The sequence below is a fragment of the Drosophila gunungcola genome, assembly GCF_025200985.1.
Source record: "Drosophila gunungcola strain Sukarami chromosome 3L unlocalized genomic scaffold, Dgunungcola_SK_2 000002F, whole genome shotgun sequence".
In the NCBI taxonomy this organism is placed as follows: domain Eukaryota; kingdom Metazoa; phylum Arthropoda; class Insecta; order Diptera; family Drosophilidae; genus Drosophila; species Drosophila gunungcola.
The window spans coordinates 2347308-2366978 of NW_026453178.1; the positions used below are offsets into that span (position 1 = coordinate 2347308).

Sequence of the window (19671 nt, forward strand, 5' to 3'; positions counted from 1 at the left end):
AAATGAGGTTTACTTGGTAGATTGCTTAAAGAAAAACGAGGTTTTGATGAGCCTAAGGTGTGAAATGCTTCCTGAAGAGGGCAGCCTGGAATTTTTTTAAATTTATTAACATGCTCGGCTTTCCTGCATAATTGCCCTTGTTGTAACAAAGTTTTTCAAGGATGAAATTAATTTGAACACCTTTGTAAACTTTTCACCTGCAGCACTTCAACGATAATGAGCATATTGACCACTAAAAATTAATTTTTTACAAAATGCTAACCAATTTTCACCTATCTGATTTATCAGCATTTAATTACAATCCATTTAAAAAGACATTGTCTCTATCATTAGGAAGTCAAACCCAAAATGTAGCTGATTAAAATGCAATTGATGCACGAAATTTCATATTTTATGCATTAACTGCTAATTGCCGCAAAATTGGGTTGCCACCACAGCCATTAAATGTTAATAAAACGAAAAATAAATAAACAAGAGGCAGATAAGCATATATTTTCTACAAACGCACAGCATTCTGTTGATGCTTTTAAATTATTTAGCATTAATTTATATTCCGACAAATAAAAAGTAATATTAATTATTTGCTGCGAAGCCTTCAGCATGCCTGGAAAACAAAACTTTTGCGACAGGGCATTGTTTATCTTAAAGTTAAATACAAAATAAATATTTGCGACAAAATAAATACCAAAGAAATATAAAAAAAATTCAGCAAAACTTTTCACAAGCCACACAAAAAAATGAAATAAGAAAACTGTGAAAAATCTTAAAAATTGAAACCGAAATTGAGTGTCTGTGTAAGCGGTGAAATCACAAAGCAAAGCGACAAGAAGAAAAATAAAAAGCAACACAAACAGCTGGGCGAAAAGTTTCAAATTAAATTTTTCACAAACAAGTTTCAAGGGGGACAACTTCAAACAATGCAGCTAGTGTCCTGGACTGGCAGAGTCTACCCCGTTATCATTTACGCCAATTATGTTGACCATTTTCACACGCCTTCCGCACACCCATATCTATATAAAAAAGTGTGTATTAACACCCAGAGGTGTCCACGAAAAGTGTTTTGCCCACATTTCAGGTACGATGGCAAATAAAAGTGCAGACAGAAAGTGTTGCCTACTTTCGGAGGTCTCTTCAGTTTATTTTTCACCATAAACGTAAACGTAAAAAATCATCAACGCCGGCGACAAAGTTAAGCTGCTTAGCTGTTTCCTTTGCTGAGTGGACAAAGTTTCGACCAACTTTTTTCGCCACAGCTGCTCGGATAAATCCGGTGGGCCTTTGCAAGAGTGCGGGGCATGCAAATCAAATGATTAGGCAGAACATCAACTATCGTGACTAGCCCTAGTTAGGACCCAAGCACAAAAAGTTTCAATCGAGGAAGCACTGGGAAAAATAATCGGGACCTTATGGGCTCATCTCCATTTTAAATTGGTAAGCAATTTTAAAAGACAATAAAGAGATTCAATTATACAATCCAAATTGAATATAATTTAATCTTGATTCCACCACCAAATCTGTTCAATATTCCCTAAATAATTTATAAATAAATTATGAAGTAGCCGTCTTATAGAAAAAATGCTAAGTATTCTAAATCCATTTCAAGAAATATTTTATAATTTCTTTTTTAAATTTAATTCCTTAGATTCAGTTAAAGCCTGTTAGGTATGTTTTAAATATATAAAATCTTTTATAGAGTATTTAAGGCTATGAGCTTTTTTTCTGTATGCAAACTGGTGAATATTTGTATACAATTAGCGGCTCAGGGTAAGCCTTCGCTTTGGGGCATCAAGCATACGCAGAGTGGTCCCGGCAACAGGCGACGACCCTTATCAATGTTGAAAAAGGTACGGCACTGTCACATTTGTATGTTGGCAACGGCATATTGACAGTGCCAATTAAAGTCCGACACCGAACTGACAGCGGCAGCAGTTGATTTGAATATCCTTTGAAATCAAATCGAACCGGAGTCCATAAAAGTATACACACAAATGCATTTAACCCTATTTTATGGACCCATTCCCATTCACAGAGTTCAGGAAACGGACGGCTCGTACTTTGAGAACTTTACATCGCTTGGCTGGAAACGGGAAAATCGTCGCATGTCGGCCACGCGTGCCGCCGAAGCACGTGCCGAGGCTAATCCCGAGAATGAACGTGATCCGCCGGCGACGGAGGAGACTATTGACCGCCAGGACGAGAAGGAGAAGCTGTACGCGGAGGTCCTGCACACCATTGCCAACACGGTCGGTGCCCCGGCTCCAGGAGGACAGGTAAATCAATATCCCAAGGATAGTTGCGCCTGGAATAAAATTATGATTTAGGATTCGAAACTTTTTGGAGGGGGGGTGGTGCTTATGCAAATAGTTGCAAATTACACAAATTAAGGCGATTTAGGGGATACCAACAAACAACATTCGCCTCGGGGCGGGGACACCACATGATTGAAAGGCTTAATCGCCGGCATTAGGCTTTGAGACGTTTTGCAATTTGAATGATTAATGCTCGGGTTTGCCCAAAAGGCAAGAAAACACATTCTGGGATTTGGGGATTTTGTGCCAGGGGAAGGAGAATCGAGAGGAGCTGGGGGTAACTTCATTTCATTTCCGAGCTCTCAATGATGCTATGATGCTCCCGAGCAGCAAAATTCAATTAAAAATGTGCTACTTTTCCTCCTCATTGCTGAATGCCATTTGAAAAGGAATTTTCCAATATTTCTGCAATGACCGGGTCCCAGCTTAACTCGAGTTCATTTTTCAATTATCGTTTTTAATTTAGCAGTAAGAAAATTGTTAGACGCCCAGTGCACAACTAATGAAACTTGAGCAGTTCCCGGCGGGAGTTCAAAGAAGTAGAGTGGACTGAAGACCTAGATGGCAAGGTTACGCCAGCATAACAAAAGTTTCAACTAGTAGCGGAATCGTCCTCCTGCTGTGATTGAGTTGAAACCCGTCAAATCTCGCGGGTGCCCGCAAAGCGGATAGAGAAACGGGAAACTGAGTTGGCCAAGTCGGTAAAGTTATTGCCTGGCCGTCTCTGCGGGCGTCCCTGTGCTTGGGTTTTTGCATTTAATGGTAAATAATTACAAATAAATGCGATTTGCCCGGCCAGTGCCATCAGAGGGTTGAACCTGCCCTAATGGAAATTAATGAAAAAGGGGGAAAAAAATGTATAAAAGTAATAACGAAATGGAATGCAAGAATGATGCAGGAACAGAAGCTGGATGCTGAAGGACGCTTAGCTATTATCTGCCCAAGTGGTGTTCATTAAAAAGATAAACAAACTGAGTTGAGCAGCCCTCAAGTGAAACCGAGATTATTTTCAATTATAAAGAATTATTTGCAGCAGAAATAAAGTAGCGTTAATAAGGGACCTTGTTTTGCACTTAATGAGGTTAAACATAAGCTGAGATGCTCCAATAAAACAGAAATTTGTTATTCCTCTGGCAAAGCACACATGAGAAGGAATATTTAATTTGGTTGCTTAAAAATGTTGTATATCGCAAATGTACCCAAATCAATCTTATTCCAGTTGCCTCACATATTCTGCCTGCTCGTTATTCATTCCGAGGCCCAATCATTGATTTGGATTTCGGCAGTCAGTCCCGTCGTCTTCTGAATAATGGGATTAAAATAAAATAATGTAATGAGATTTCAGGCATTCAGAGATGCAGACTGTTTGCACTTTTATAATTCATAATTTTGACTGCAGCGAAAGCAATCAAATTATGATAACATTCCAGTATAGGGGGGAATGTGATGAAAGCGTTATTTGAAGCGTGATCTAAATCAAAAGTCGACAGGCTAATAAATTCAAGGATAAATCAATAGAGATGAGAGAAAAAAAAGAATGAACGAAAGCAGGATTTTGTTTTATGGGATGGGAGGATTGCGAACAGGCAATAAACGAATTTCCTGATAAAGCAAAATATGCAAATTTTGACCTAAATGATATTATAATTTTGTTGACTTCCAAAATATTTACAAATAAATGACAATATAATTAAATGAAATTTATAAAATGTTTACTCTACCCATGACAACACGCGGCGTATGCGTAATGCGTCTTCCTCTCTCCAAATGGAAATCGCGTACACAGTTTGCACATTACAAGGACGAAATGTATCTGCACGCTCAGCGCGCCTTCGGTGTCAATCCGGATCGTCATTATCGCCTGCTGCACGCCTCCGCCGAGGATAAGCCCAAGATAATCGTACTCTCTGCGGTGGTAATCGAAGCTGATGGCCTCGAGGCAAAGGATGCCAATGGTAAGCAATCTCAACCAGCTTGCTACACAATCGACACTTTCCACTTCCTGCACCCCACCCTCACCCATCCAATGTGTCAATCTGTCCATCTATGTATCGTGGTGTGTAAATATTTTTAGTTTGTAAATTGATTTTGCGGCTAGTGCGGTAATTGCATTATGAAGCTCTGTGGCGGTGCGTGAGTGCACTTGGGCAAATCAAAAAGCCAAACGAGCCACCCATAAACTGCTGGAGCACCATGTGCGTTGACTATTTCCCCCAATTATACTAGATTTTGTTGTCCTCCCTGCCGGTCCAAGTCCATGTCAAAGTAACAGTTTTGGTTATGCCTCTGCTAGCTCCATCTCAGTGTGCGTTCAATAAATTTGCAATTTAATGCTTCCCATTTTGTTCATTATGCTCGAGAGCCAGAAGCCCCACAACCAGAAATAGGAATACACGGGGAGAAATCTTACTCATATTACATACCTAAATAAATGTAAACAATTTTATTCCAAGCTATGATTTTAGTCGTCTTGTTGATTTTAAAAATACTATAACATGGCATTTTAATATTAGATTCTTGATTTTTTGAGAATTTTAAACATTTAAATATTTTTTTATTGTCATATTTTTTAGAGCTATTCTATTGTGAACAATTGTACCTGTAGGACTTGCTTTTGGGCAACATAAAAGACAAGTTTTCTTACTTTTCTTAAACAATTCAATTTTAACAACATTTTTTAATACAATTTATTTGCAGTTTATAATTTAAAAGAACTGTTTTAGTTAATTTTAATCTATATAAAATGTTTCCTTTAAAAATTTAAATATTTTTCTATAGGTAAATACAAATATTATAATGAGTTGCCTTTATAATATTATGAATTGTGTATATTTTATACTTTTCTTAAGTAAATTCAGCTGATAACCAAAACTCAAGTTTCTTATAACAGAGACTAAATACTCTGTTAAGAGGAAAGTAGTTTTTGTGAATTCTTATATTGCCATATAAATAATATATGTCTAAGATTTGTGCTCTGTGCAGAAACAGCAGCAGCCTCATCGAAGGCAACGCAATTTCGCATTTTAATGTGTTCAAGGATGTGTAAGGAATACGTTGAGTGCTCCTTCGTCTACGTCTGCTTCTGTTTGAGCATTTTTCTACGGCCCGGGCGATTCAAGCCCGAGTACCCAGTAACCATTCGGATTCCCATTCTTCACCGCCCCTCAGTAGTGCAGTGTTAGTGTGCCGTCTACCATCTGCCATCTGCTAAATGTACTGATGACGGCCACCGTCTGCAAGCAACACCAAATAGGCCAGAATGAGAAGGATGGAAATGAGGATGAGAATGAGACCCTGGGCAGATGGCAAACAACTCGTTGCCAATGAAACGTGGCCGATGAGAGCTGGCTGCTTTTGTTTGGGCCATTCTCGATTGGCAAATAAGCGGCGAAAGCGGAGAATCAGGTTCAGTTCCGTTCGATTTCGGTTCGATTTTCATTAGCAGCCAGTGATTCCTTGCAGACTGGTCATGCATAAAAGGCAACAATCAAATTGACCATTACAATGAGTGCCAGGATGCACGGGTCCGAATTTCAAATGAATCATTTTTGTGGCGCAATCGATTTACCGGCGAAAATCCTACTGAAAGTAAATCAAAATTGGAAGGAATCGGTTTTAGTACATAATCAGCATCAGCACAATGGGGCAATCGGATATGGGCCTGCCATTTTGAACTCAATTAAATCAATCGCCCCGAAATAATACCAATAACAGAAATTGTCCCCAAGGCAGCGTAATTGTTTCAATTATGGGGATCTTTATGCAAAAATCTTAATCTTGGCAACGGGCATCTGTGTCTGTGGCTGTGGCTGCCGTGCGCGTAAATCACGGCACTCAATAATTGAGCGGCACTTTATGCAAATGAAATGTTAATCATACGCAATGTGTGACTGGGACCAGCTGACGCCACGTTATCCCCGCGGGCAGTGCCATTAATTGGCATTTAATGTCATCGGGCGAGCTCTGCATTAATGCGTCTCCATTCATTATTCCACCTTATTTTCCCTCCCTTTTTCCATATCTCTATCTTGTCCTTTACTGGGATAAAAACATATTATAATTTACATCTTGCCTCTTTAATGGCTTTATTATTAAACTATCATTGTATTAATTAATATCCAACAGTTAAATTTATAATTTGAAAATTAGTTATTCTTGAAATGAAAATTATTTTCGTAAATAATGGGTATTTAGCAACTAAAAAAACTTGAATTAGTATATTAAGGTATGGTACTATATAGAATCTAAGATGGTATAAGATAGCTTTGATTTATAACAAGATGCTACAGATTTCTCTTTCAACAAAATTCACGACTGGTTCGATTTATATAATCTTTGAGGTATAAAAATGTAAATGTTGAACAAAAAATTATTTCCCAGAAAGTTGGCAAAATATACAAGGGAAATTAAAAAAAATAGTCTACTAGTAAATTTACATTATTAATTAAATAATTTTTGTTTCACATTAATCAACTTTCTTAATGGCAGCAACATATAATTCTTTTTCTCTGAATTTCCGTTTAAGCCATTCTGTGTCCATTTTGTTTAAGACTTACTCATTGTACCCATTTATTTATGTTCTGCACAGGTTTCTCGGATCCGTACTGCATGCTGGGCATCCAGCCGGACGAAAACGGCGGTCCGCCCGTGTCTCCGCTGCCGCTGCCGCCGACGCCGCGCGCCCTCTCAGCGGACATGAGCGGCGGATTCGACAATAGCGCCACGGACTCGCCGCCGCACCGCAAGCACAGCTTCCGGCTGAGCTTCAAGCGGCGGGAGGCGGGACGGCGGGAGCAGCGCGACTCACTGGGCGGACCCGTTCCGGCCAAGCTCATCAAGGCGACCAGCATCAAGCCCCACACACTAACTCCCAAGTGGAACGAGAAGTTCAAATTGTAAGTTTCTAAATTTATAGATATAAAGATAAGTTTAACTTTTAAAAAATAATCAAATTACCTAAAAAGTCGTAATTGAACACAACAATTTACCAATTAATGTCTGAATAAATAACTGTACTTATTGAAAAAAAGCAAACTAATATTCGTTGAACTGGTAAACTCAATGCAAAGATTATATAAAACAATAATTTTTGCTTAAAGTTATTTCAAGTCAATTTGGATTCAAGTTTTTTGGTGAATTATTGGACAAGTCATCAAAATATCCGTCACATTAAGAGATGTATTTGATAAATTTTAAGCTAAAAGAAGCAAAGAGGCAGGAGTCATTGTAAAAAATGAGAAAACCTGGCAGCAGCAAAAATTCAAACAAATCATTGGCATCTGTGGGTCCTGATCCCTGTCACATGCTCAACGATGCGTTTCAATATCGTACGTAATTTACGAGTTGTAAGGCATAAAAGAAAGAAATTCATTTACATTTGCCATAAAATTGAAACACAAATGCACAATGAAATGTTCGATAAGAAATGCAATGAAATTTATGTTGCAATTACAATAAAAATGTAATAGGAAAAAAGAGGAAATCAAACGAATTTAAAATACCCTGCTGGTCCAACAAAAAATCAGGATTATATAAACATTTGCAAGCTCATTTTATAATTTTTAATTAATGGTCTATAATATTTTTTTTATTATTTCTTTGTGCTTATAAATATAAACATTTTTTAAACCAAAAAAAATAGTTTTTTTTATAACAAATCAAAATATTGATGATGGTGTTCTTTCTGTGAAATCAAAAACAAGGCTAAAGCAAAGTCAATTCAATTTAAATGCAGCAACAAATCACGTAACAAATTAAATGGAGCAGCAAAACTCAGGGCAGTGTTCCTGGAGAAAACCATATACACATGCTAAACATTTGTAAATCTTTAAAAATTGAATGAAAACCGTAAATCTCACAATCACTTACTCGTACTAAGAGTTAAACTCTTGAATTATTTCCTGCAGCGACATAGATGACATCAATACGGACATCTTCCACCTGGACATTTGGGACCACGATGACGAAAGTTGCGTCCTGGACGCCGTCTCGCGACTGAACGAGGTCCGTGGTGTTCGCGGCCTGGGGCGCTTCTTCAAACAGGTGTGCCAGTCGGCTCGCCAGGGCTCCCAGGACGATTTTCTGGGCTCTGTGAACATCCCGCTGTCGGACATCCCATCCACCGGACTGGATTCCTGGTTTAAGCTGGAGGCACGCAGTCACCGAAGCACGGTGCAGGGTCGGATCCGTCTCAAGATGTGGCTCTCGACCCGCGAGGATCGCAGCACCGTCGCCGAGGAGAACCACGAGCAGCAGATCCACAAGGTGGAGCAGCTGCAAAGGGTCTTCATGCAGCACGAGGTCACCACGCACGAGCCCTCGTGGACCTGGTGTGGTGACCTCCCAGGACCTGCCCTCACCATCCTGCATCAGTTGGCCGTGCAGTCGGATCTCTCGGACTTACACTGCGCCATGGCTAGGTGAAATCTCGGTTCTATTACACTGAAATTATATATTATTTAAATCTTAAGTGACTGAGAAGAAAGCGTTTTAAAAAATTATTAAAATTTGATCTATATTTCTCTAAAAACCAAAACAAAAAATAGGCAAAAAAAACAATCTTTATTTTATTAAAACTCTGTTAAAAAAAAAACCCCAATATTTATTGTATACAGTTGACTAAGTTAAATTAACTTAAATTAAAGGTAAATTAAATTTTTCCACTTTTTCGTTTTGGTTTATAGTTTTCTAGGAAGACATTCCTTTCGTTGAAATTTCCAGAAATCTAAGCCCCAATCTAACCCCTTCCTTTTCCAGATATGTGGCTGCTGCCAAGTTGAATCGCTCTACCCCGCTGGACCCGAAATTCCTGCACCGTCTGCTCAGCGACGTGGAGAAGCAGTGGAACCAGCCCAACCAAGAGGCCCTCAGTCGGGATCTCGAGCAGTGGCTGGCGGATGCCATGAACGGCTTCGTGGAGCGCTCCCTCAACCAAATCCGTCGTCACAGGGACATCTTCCCCGCTTTGAATCCGCCCTCTTTAATTCGCCTGGAATTCTTGCTGCGCTGCCTGGGACTCCTGGGTTCGATGAGAGCCTTCAGGGCCGTGTGTCCTTTCAACAAGGGGGTGCGGGGCGAGGTGGTCAACGCCCTGCGCAAAGGATCCGTGATGTGGGGCCAAACGGTGATGCGGGAATCGCAGGGCCTGCCCAATCCATTATCGAATTTCGTAACAACATTAACGGCCGACATTCAGCTGGGACAGACGTACTATCATGCCCTTTTCGACAAGTGAGTAGATTTCGGATCACTTTTAGTTACCTTTCCAGGAATCATGGCCCTGGTTTTTTGAGTACGTGGCACACGTGTCGCCCATTAAATGGGTCCAAGTCCCTTTGAACAAATAAAATGTGCCGAGCAGCTTAACAAAAGTAGAATGTATCCCGTTCCGTTCCGTTCCGTTCCGGGTTACCATGCGAACATTGCACTCGCCGTGTTAACGTTGACCCAATTGATTTGCCAATGGCCAATCCCACGCAAATGGCGTCATTTCGATTCCAACATTTCAACTAAACCGCCATCGTCGCCCGGGGCGAAGCACTTTACAGTTGCCAGTTGAGTTCTCTAATCAGTTTGAGCATTTGTCAAATGGCCGAGTCAAAGTCATAAAGCTAACGAGCATTAATGAGGGCCACAAAATGTTGTCATCACAGATTGCCAGCAGCCTTGGGAATGGCTCTATAACTATTCTCCCCCCGGGGGAGTTTTCTACAAAAAATATTTTTTAACTTAACTATTAAAGTAAATTGTAAGGACGCAAACAATTTTGTTCAGCAAGTATGTTATGATTTCAGCAGATTTTCTTGGATAATACTTCTTGAGCTTACTTAAATATTGTCAGAAAAATAGTATAGTAGGTATATATCAAGAGTCGTACCCTAGCATATCATATTTCTGTTCGGCTTAAAATAAACCCAACACTCAAATATAATGCATGCCCATAAAAACGGAAATATTAAAAAAAAAAAGTAATCAATAGTGGCATTATCTCGCGAAACCTTTTTGTTCATATTTTAATTTAATTTGAATTAAATGGGCTTGTTCATGTTTTTTAGTATTTAAACATGTTACAATTACAATAGCTTAATTTTATATTTATTTATTAATATTAAGTGAATTTGCTTTACGTAGAACAACAGCTATTTATTTATAAAAATACCATTGCAACACAAAGTAGAACCTTTGATATGATTTCTGTTTCACTTTAAACTTAATTTGATTTACAGCCATTAGATTTTTATTTGATAGCAGTGGCCTAAAACATTTGACAGTCTCTCACAAATGAAATGAAATGATAAAGCTACCTAGCACGGATCACGTTACGGCATTTAAGCAACCGGAAGGGCTTCAAAAACGACTCGTTTGTAGGTGCATAGGGCCGCATTCTCGGTCCTCCCGCCGGACTAATCAGTCACATATTTGCCAGTTAGCGCGGCCATAAAAGGTTCTTAATGAGGACATCAAGTGGCTTACACACATAAGCTCCAAATTAATTGCGCTGTCATAAAAATGCTCTCACGTTGCCCGTTTTGCTTTTGGCCGGACTTGCAACCCGGACATCCTGACGAGGCATTTAACAAAAGTCCAGAGGCTGTCAGCCAAAGTGTTGAGTGTTGAATGTTGAGTGCCGAGTCGGGCAGCATTAGCAAAATTTACTTCAAGGCTAATTGCGCCATTTTCTCGCTTTAAATTCAAGAGGCCATTATTTACGCACCGCAGGCAAATAGGCGGTTGAAGGGGTTATACCTTGTCGGGAGTTCAGGAAATAAAAGATATTTTAAAGGTTTTTAAATTAAATTAAAAATAACGGTAATGTCTGATACTTACGCTTTTTTTATAAATGGTCAGCAAAAAGGTTTAGACTAACTTACTAAACTAACTAACGTACAAAATTTAAACATAATTTTATAAGTTATAAATTGTCAGAGATTATGAAACGAATCTGAAGTCATGAAGCCATTTCTGATATCTTAATACATTTTCTTTATTTATTAAAAGAACAGGCATTTAAAATATTTTAAAAACATAAATGGTGGCTTCAAATATTCCTTTAAAAATTCGTAACAAAAATAATTTGTTCAGTTAAATTTTAAAAAATGGCACATTCCTGTGCTGATGTTGGTTTTTAATTTATGTCATATTTTTTTTTTGTCTATTGGCTATTGGCTATTCCATTAAACGAGCTGACCTAGAATACAAAAGAACGGAATACAGAATAGGTGCCACTCAAGCAATTAAAACCATTCTATTTTGAATCCGATTTTAAACCCCAGGCACGGAGTAATCCCCCAAATCGATGCCCAGCCACGTAAACGCTCTTTCTTTCTCCGCAGCACGAACGGCATCCAGTACTTCAGCATCATCTACAAACAGTACGATGCGATGGTGGGCGAGGAGGTGTACAGCCGGATGGCCGCTGGCCAGGTGCCCGGGGTGCGGATGAACCTCTCGCAGTACGCGGTGCTCGAGGGCGATGCGGAGCCGGTGGACACCAAGCCGTTTGAGCTGTTCCTGGCGCTGCAGGAGTTCTGCCAGCTGAAGCGGCACCTGTCCGCCCAGCCGCAGCCGCCGGAGAAGCCGCTGGCGCTGAGCAACAGCCACGAGTGGTTCATACCGACGCTGGAGCGCTGGATGATGGTGAGCAAGGCGAAGGCGCTGCAACGGATCAGGGCGGCCATCCGCATGGACGCCATCTGCGAGGGCGAGCGCATCGTGCGCTACAGCAGCTCCTCGGTTGACACGGCCAGCACGCTGCTGAACATCAAGGAGTTCTGGAAGGTGATGAACTGGCCGGACGAGGACACGGCCATCATGATGGAGTCGCAGCTCATCGACGTGGTCTGCTCGGCGGCCATGCACTACTGCGATCTGATCCACACGGCTCTGGCGGACAGTGGCTACTACGAGCAGCAGGGTCCGTTCCGATGCTCCGACGACATGTGCGTCACGGTCAACAATGTGGAGTATGTGCGTCGCACCCTGGCCGAGTTCCGATCGGATGAACAGCCGCTGGAGGAGTCGGCCGACAACCTGCTCGAGTCCAGTCTCACCCACATGGAGAACCGCTGCGAGCGGATCCTCTCCAAGCTGGCTCCCCTCATGCAGATGTCGCTGCAGAAGGCCATGTTCCATCTAGCCTGGTCACCCGACTCCCTGCCAGCGAATCAGGCCATTGTCCCGCTGTTGGAGTACCTGGATTGCCACCTGGCCGCCCTAAATAGCGCCCTGCTCACCAAGAACTTCAACCGCTCGCTGCGATTCATTTGGAAGACCGTCCTGGGCGAGATGTCGCGCCAAATGGAGACCGGCGATGAGACGGACAAGCCGACGCACTTCCACAAGCGTCTGTACGAGGCACTGCAGCTCCTCATCGACTTCTTCCATGCCGAGGGCCAGGGCCTGCTTCTGGAGTGTCTGCACACCGAGGACTTCTGGCGCATCGAGCAGCGGCTGCAGTTCCACAAGACGGACACGGATCGGCTCATCGACATGTTCTACATGCAGCGACTGCGGGAGCAACTGATGGCCGTCATGCCCTCGCCCTACGGATCGCTGGCCGTTCGGGCCTACTTCAACCACGATTCGCTCTGCGTGGAGGTCCTGCACGCCCGGGACGTGGTGCCCCTCGATCCGAACGGTTTCAGCGATCCCTTCGTGGTCATCGAGCTGCTGCCGCGAAGGATCTTCCTGCACTGCATGGAACAGCAGACCAATGTGCACAAGGTAAGTCGTCGATTTTATACATTTTCAAAGGGTGTGGGGTAAGGGTAATGCTCCCAAAAATAATATATTTAAGTCAAGTAATTAAAGAAAATATTTATTAATTAAAATTAAATTTAAATCAATCATATATTGTATGTAATCAAAGATATATTTTAAAGGAAAGGTTGCTGTTTTTTAGGCAAAGGTCTGAAGCATCTTTATAAATTTTATAATTTTATCACATTAGCGCACTTTGAACCCCGTGTTTGACGAATGCTTTGAGTTCTCCGTGACCCTGGAGCAGTGCTTAACGGAGGGTGCCATGATCTGCTTCACGGTAATGGACCATGACGTCCTGACGGCCAACGATTTCGGCGGCGAGGCCTACTTGGCACTGGGCAACATTCCCGGGGTGGAGGCCTACAGCACAAGTGTGGACAACTTCCATGGGTTGAAGCAAATCGAACTGCCACTCATGGAGCAGAAGGATAAATGTGAGTTGAATATTTCCAGACAGCCCAGATCTCCTTCTCGATGTCAAATAAAATGTTATCCCCCTTCCCCCAAGGCAATCCCATTTTGCAAATCCTCGAAGTGCGCATCAACGATAAACAGGCCCAGGACTTTGTGCGAAAGCAAAAGGCAAGGTTTATCAATTGATTCTAGAAAAGGATAAAACAGATAAAACAGGACTACCGAGCGAACCGTTTGTAAAACGTTTTGAAGCGATGAAAGGGCGTATCCAGCAATGTAATTGCATCGATGGCCACGATGATAACTTAACCAAACCTAAATTGTATCCAATCCAACATTGTATGTATAGTACTTAATCTAGTTGTTTGACAAAGACTCCTCCTTCTCTCTTCAGTTTGTAAATGTTAGCGAAGAATCGAAATTCAAATGGTGCAAAAGTGACGAGCAGTAAAAATGGGAACTCAGATTTCCATTGCTCAGCACTAAACGTTGCTTGAATAAAATTACGGATAAATTAAAAAAAACACACACAAATTAGGGACTTATTAGAAGCCTAGCCAATTGCTGAAATTGTCACAATTGGGCAATCAAAGAAAATTAATTAGCCAGCGAAATCTCATAAGCGAACTCACGACAAAACTCGAGCTACCTACTCCAGCACCCAGATGCGTTTTGAAGACTTTTACCACAAACAAAAAAACACGATTAAGATATGTAACTAAGGATTTGCGGATTACAACACATTTTTTGGGTCAATTTAAAATATACGAATATATCAGCAACATGTATACCTAAATATATAAAGGACAGTTCAGCACCTTTTCTACCAACAACGCCAAGAAACAATCAAAATCTGCGTAACTCTGAGCTTCTTTGAAACTTCCCAAAAAAATACACACAATACATAATCATAACCCAGACATGCAGGAGAAAGCTATTTACAATATAAATACAAATGCATGAGATACATGTACATGATTTGTACATTTTATATCACGCCCAAAGGACAGTGTAACTAAGTCTAAAGTATATTTGTAAACTATTTTCTGAGCACAGATTTTGTATAAATTTATTAGACACGCGCTTGTCCCCCGAGAAGCAGCCTTCAGCTATTTTGCTTATACACAACTTAGGGCTTTTCCCCGTCTTATCCCCACCAACTTTTACCAACACTTTCCCCCAATAGGTTTTTCCAACTTAGAAGGTCTCGCTTCTATTGTAAATTTTGTACTATATACAATGGTCTCTATAATGAAGGCACTTGAACCCAAACACGCGGTTAGCTGTGTACTATATATTATGAATAACTAAAGAATTGTTGAAACTGTGTAACTCTTAACTGTAAACTGTAAACTAAAAGCAAGAACTTTTTATACCTTTCGCAAAGGAGGCAGTGGGCGTGGCTGAGGAAAATTTTAGAGAACAAAACTAAAGATACTTACTAACTAACTACTTAAACAAATGCACAACAAAGAAATGAAAATCCAAGTCAAATTACAACTATTTTTAATATTTACACTAAACGCAAGAGATTTCATGATTGTTAATTACAAATGAATGGAGTATTATGCAAACAAATATATATATATATAGATAAATGGATAAATCGGTAATCAAGTATTTAGTTTGTAAGAGAATCGTTTGGTATGGAATATTTGCACAGCCTTTCAACATCTGAATCTAGTGAATTTTGTTTAGTTAAGTTTGGTTTTTCAGTTCAACTTTGTTTAGTCTGCCATCGCCAAGACATCGACAGAAGTTATGATCTCCAAGGGACAAACATCGAAGTAGAGTCAACGTTGAATGATCAAAATTTAAAATGTTCTACTTCAATATCTTCAAAGGACACTAGCTATTTTAAACTCCTCATTTCAAACTGCTATCTTCCAGACTTTCGTGCAGCAAAGCCAGTAAAAAAATAAATAGTTAAATGGATAAACATAAATGTAGGCAAGAGTTTGCTGTGCTAACCAACCATAACTACTGTGTTGATATGTGTACCTATGATAATTTCCTAATATCGAATAGACAAACTTTCAAACAAACACGTGGGCAAACCAGAATAAATAAAATCAAATTAAATTATTCATGTTACTGGCACTAACTAAATAATATGTGAAGCGAGCCGAGTAGGATACATATAAACAGAAGTGAAATTTTATTTCGAAATCGAAACTGATAAAGAATGCGATTGGCCAACAAAGAGACCAAAAGCATTTTCCAACCGCAACAAACCCACAAGCAACTGAAACTATTGAAAATCAAGGCCAAAACATGCATGAAAACCTATACTACTATACCTATACATATATATACATATATATATATACATAATTGAATGTGCAATTGTTGTGCTAGTTACAGAATACAAAGGAAACCTACAAAGAGCCCTCCTACATATATACTATACAGAATGCAAATGCATATACAAATATTTTTAATTGCCACATTTGCAGGCGGCCAGCAGAAACAAAACGGCAACTATTTTCGATAATATACGTTACACAAATTGATTTCCTCTTTTCATGCCCCACAGATACTAAGTATTTATAACTACTGTGTTTTTTGTATGCCAAGACAGAACTATAACAAAACACTCAACCGCCGAAACTTGATATGAATATTTTGAAAGAAACTACTAACGAAAAACCAAAGTAAATATATAGTTTTTTTTAAATCGTATGTGTGTATTGCAAATACCAACGGGCCAGAATTCAGGTTCCTAAGCTCCCCTCCGTAAATAAATAAATATATCTGAATAGATATCTGAAAAGATATCTCAATAGAAAACACTGCAAACTCTCTACTAACCCTAAGTACATAATTGTGTGTCTGTGCAACAGCTAATATCAAATCAAAACAAATCGATGCGAAAGCGATAGAAAAAGTAAGAAAAAAACGAAATGAAGAAAACCCTTAACACATATTCAATGTAAATTCAACAAAATGCTGCAGAAAAATCATTATCAAATTCAATCAATAAATGTCAATGAATTATTAACTGGCAACTGTCTTTTACTCGGTGTGCAATCGGTTGTTAATTTAAAAGGGTTTGACTTCAATTGGCGAAGACAAATATTAGAATACAATGGAATTGATTTCTGTTTTCCTTTTTTAGCATACGATAAGTAAATATGTTTACTCAAAAACCCTTAACATTCAAGGTATTTTCAAGTATTTTTCAAATTTCATATATATTTTAATTGAAACTTTGTGTTATTTCTAATCGTCAAGAGATCCTAGGTATCCATTATTAAATATTTTTAATTGTTTTTTATAAAAAATCTCTTGAACCGGATTAAGGTTCAGGTAATATCTAAATTTGCAAAATTGCCTTTCTTTTACTGATAAGCTGAAATCAATCCCGGCAACAGTCAAACGTCAGTTGAATGAAAATAAATTGTCGTCACGCTGCCGCGGAAAATGCGGCCGGGAAAAAGTATACGGAATTGATTTGAGGCACTATCTGGTGCACGTCAAAGGTCTGGAGTGAAAGTGTGGAAAAGCTTTTATCTAAATTAAATCCTGACACATGCGATAGCTCCATTGTACCCTCCTTTTTTAGCCTTTTTTTCCATCACATGACGTACAAACGTCTTGCTATTTAAAGCAAGTGGCAAGGGTCACGTTAAAGCGATCCTTTGAGACATGCACACGTTTGTAGATGTGCCATTGTATTTAAGGCATATCCTAAACTTTTTCACGACATTCTCTGTTTGGAAAATCTGTGCAGTTTTATGCAAGTTTTATGACACCAGCCGAGGACACAGAGCGCACACAAAAAACTTTTTACGACTTGCAGTGCCAAAGAACAAACATCAGACGTTGTCGAGCTGCGCCTGATGCGTAAAGTAAACAAAAAGTAACGTACTACGAGCAACTAAAACAAATTTTCCAAAAAAAATGCTCACATGTACAGAAAATGCTGACAAAAGGGAACCTGAAATAGAAAATCAAGTGTGCACAGAATCCTGTTCGTGTCAGTATCAAATATATCAAACATAGAATAGGTTGACATCCGCTTATCTAAGGAAATATATAAAAAAGGTTAAGGATTTTGGCTAACCCAAGCTCAAGAAAATAAATATAAAAAAGGAAGTTGTAAAACATTTGTTAAAAGCCCCATCCGCAACTATTAAATGCACTTAATTAATCACCAAAATAAATCATATATTTTTCTGGCTCAAGTAATCTGAAACATGTAAATATTTATAACTATGAGAAATTTCCTTTGATGATTTCCTAGTTATGATTAAAGTTACGCCACAACCCCTCAAATAATGTGGATGCCAAATTATATTTCCACCATTCTTATTCAACCGAATAAACTAATGCAAACTAACGTCCACGGAAGTTGTACAAAAGTTGTTGAATAAGTTGAGCAAATTTTTGTATACATTTTCTATGCGCGCGGAAAATTAGAAACTGCTGTTTATGTTTGAGTGTGTAACGCGAACTGGAATCAAAAATGTGAAATGCTATATTTTGAATACCATCAACAGTATAAAGTGCAACCTTAAACGTTGAATGAAAGGGGTTTTTGGGGAAAAGTGACCCAGAGAGGCTGGGGTCTGGCCCCATTATCGATGCCACTCATCCTAATGACATGATGCAAATTAAGCGCCAACTTATACCTCACCGCCTGACCCCTAATGCTCCAGCCAACAGTCAAAAGCATTGCACAGTCACGTGCGGCAGCTGGCCAAAAGTGGTGCCTGTCAGCCAATGAAGCCTAATGTAGTAAGCCTCAGATGCACCTCACCTCCAACCCCAGTAACAGCAAACTTACCCCCACTCCCACCCCCACTCAACCTCAAACTGCACTGAAAAAATGCTGAAAAATTATTTAAGTTCGTTACATTTGTTTTAACAAATTTATACCCTATAATAGAATTTAGATATCCTAACAATAGTGTCCAATTTGAAGATAGTATTATTGTAAATCATGACAAAGTCTTTAGTTTTGTTGACTTTTTTGAAAACCAAATTAAAAAAAATGTGATTAGTCTAGAATGTAAATATATAGGGAAAAAATAATGTGATCAAAATGCCTGTCGCTAATACATACATTGTTTACTACTATATTTGTACATATAATACTAATAATTAAATCAAAGTTCATCTTATTGAAATATATATATAATTGTTCTGAGGTAGTAATTACCTTTTTACGCAAACTATCATTTTTTATCCCTTTTTTTTAAGATTTAGGGGGTAAAACAAATATTTTATTATACATAAATACAGCCTAAATTTTTACCTGATGTTCCAAATTGACCACACTATTTACATCTTGCAATAAAATAAAAAACAAAATGCAAATTTTCATTCATAAGCACTTTATTATAGCGACAGGCATTTTGATCACATTATTTTTTTCTGTGTGTAACTAAACGTGCACGTGTTGCAGAAGTTTCGGTTAACGGTTATTAAATGCAGTTTTTGCAGTTTGACAACAAAATGCAGTCGCCAAAAGTGCAAAGTGCAGATGGTGGAGACCGGCACGGCCAGCAAGCCGGAGAGAAAAGTTGGGAAAGAGCTCGAAAAGCGTGGAGAGGCAGTCTTGGCCAAGAGCAAAACCGGTTCGAGCCGCGTTTTAGACCAGTTTAGACCACTCACAGGTGCTGGAGCGTTGTCGCAACTCCCGGGCGATCAGTTCGAGCTGAGATCGCGACGCGTTCGCTTCGATTTCTTTAACCCGCTGGCCGTGCATTTTCAATCCCCGAGATTGACAAACAATACATACGCAAAACAAAGTTTTACTCCAAAAAAAAAAAAAACTCGCAGCAAATCAACTATTTTTAGCGGATTACGTGAGTGTCATTTGAATTTTTTCGGCGTGAAGTATACGCCCGATCTGCTGGCGAGAAAAAAAAAATAGAACAGAGTGCTGTCCAAATTTGCTCACCATCTGTATATGTGTCTAAGCCAGAGTTTTCTATGTATGTGTGCGAGTGAGTGTGTTGGTGTGTGTGTTGGCCAGCTCCAAAACCTGCTGCTATTATTAGCCTTAGCCAAGATTATGGGCGATTTCATTATGGCGCTGCAATTTGCTGAGCCGCCGCAAAAAACAAAAAAAAATCTATAGTTTGGGCCGAGAAGATTTAAGTATAGTTAGACGAGTTTCGGAGTCCACTGGGAGTCTTGACCATTGTGTTTGGGCCGCCTCGAACCGATTCAAACCAAA

General features: G+C 39.5%; 1 protein-coding gene across 3 annotated transcripts in view; it reads left to right on the plus strand.

Annotated features, from left to right (window-relative positions):
- The window catches only part of LOC128257347 (BAI1-associated protein 3), a 50496-nt gene extending 34029 nt beyond the window's left edge, over positions 1-16467 (plus strand). For all 3 annotated transcript variants that reach the window (XM_052988325.1, XM_052988323.1, XM_052988324.1), the window contains 8 exons: positions 2030-2270; positions 4096-4264; positions 6898-7204; positions 8216-8728; positions 9066-9539; positions 11642-13031; positions 13258-13504; positions 13579-16467. In XM_052988325.1, coding sequence (XP_052844285.1) covers positions 2030-2270; positions 4096-4264; positions 6898-7204; positions 8216-8728; positions 9066-9539; positions 11642-13031; positions 13258-13504; positions 13579-13670 — 3433 coding nt within the window. In that variant the 3' untranslated portion in view covers positions 13671-16467. The remainder of the gene's footprint in view (positions 1-2029; positions 2271-4095; positions 4265-6897; positions 7205-8215; positions 8729-9065; positions 9540-11641; positions 13032-13257; positions 13505-13578) is intronic.
- Positions 16468-19671: the final 3204 nt, after the last annotated feature.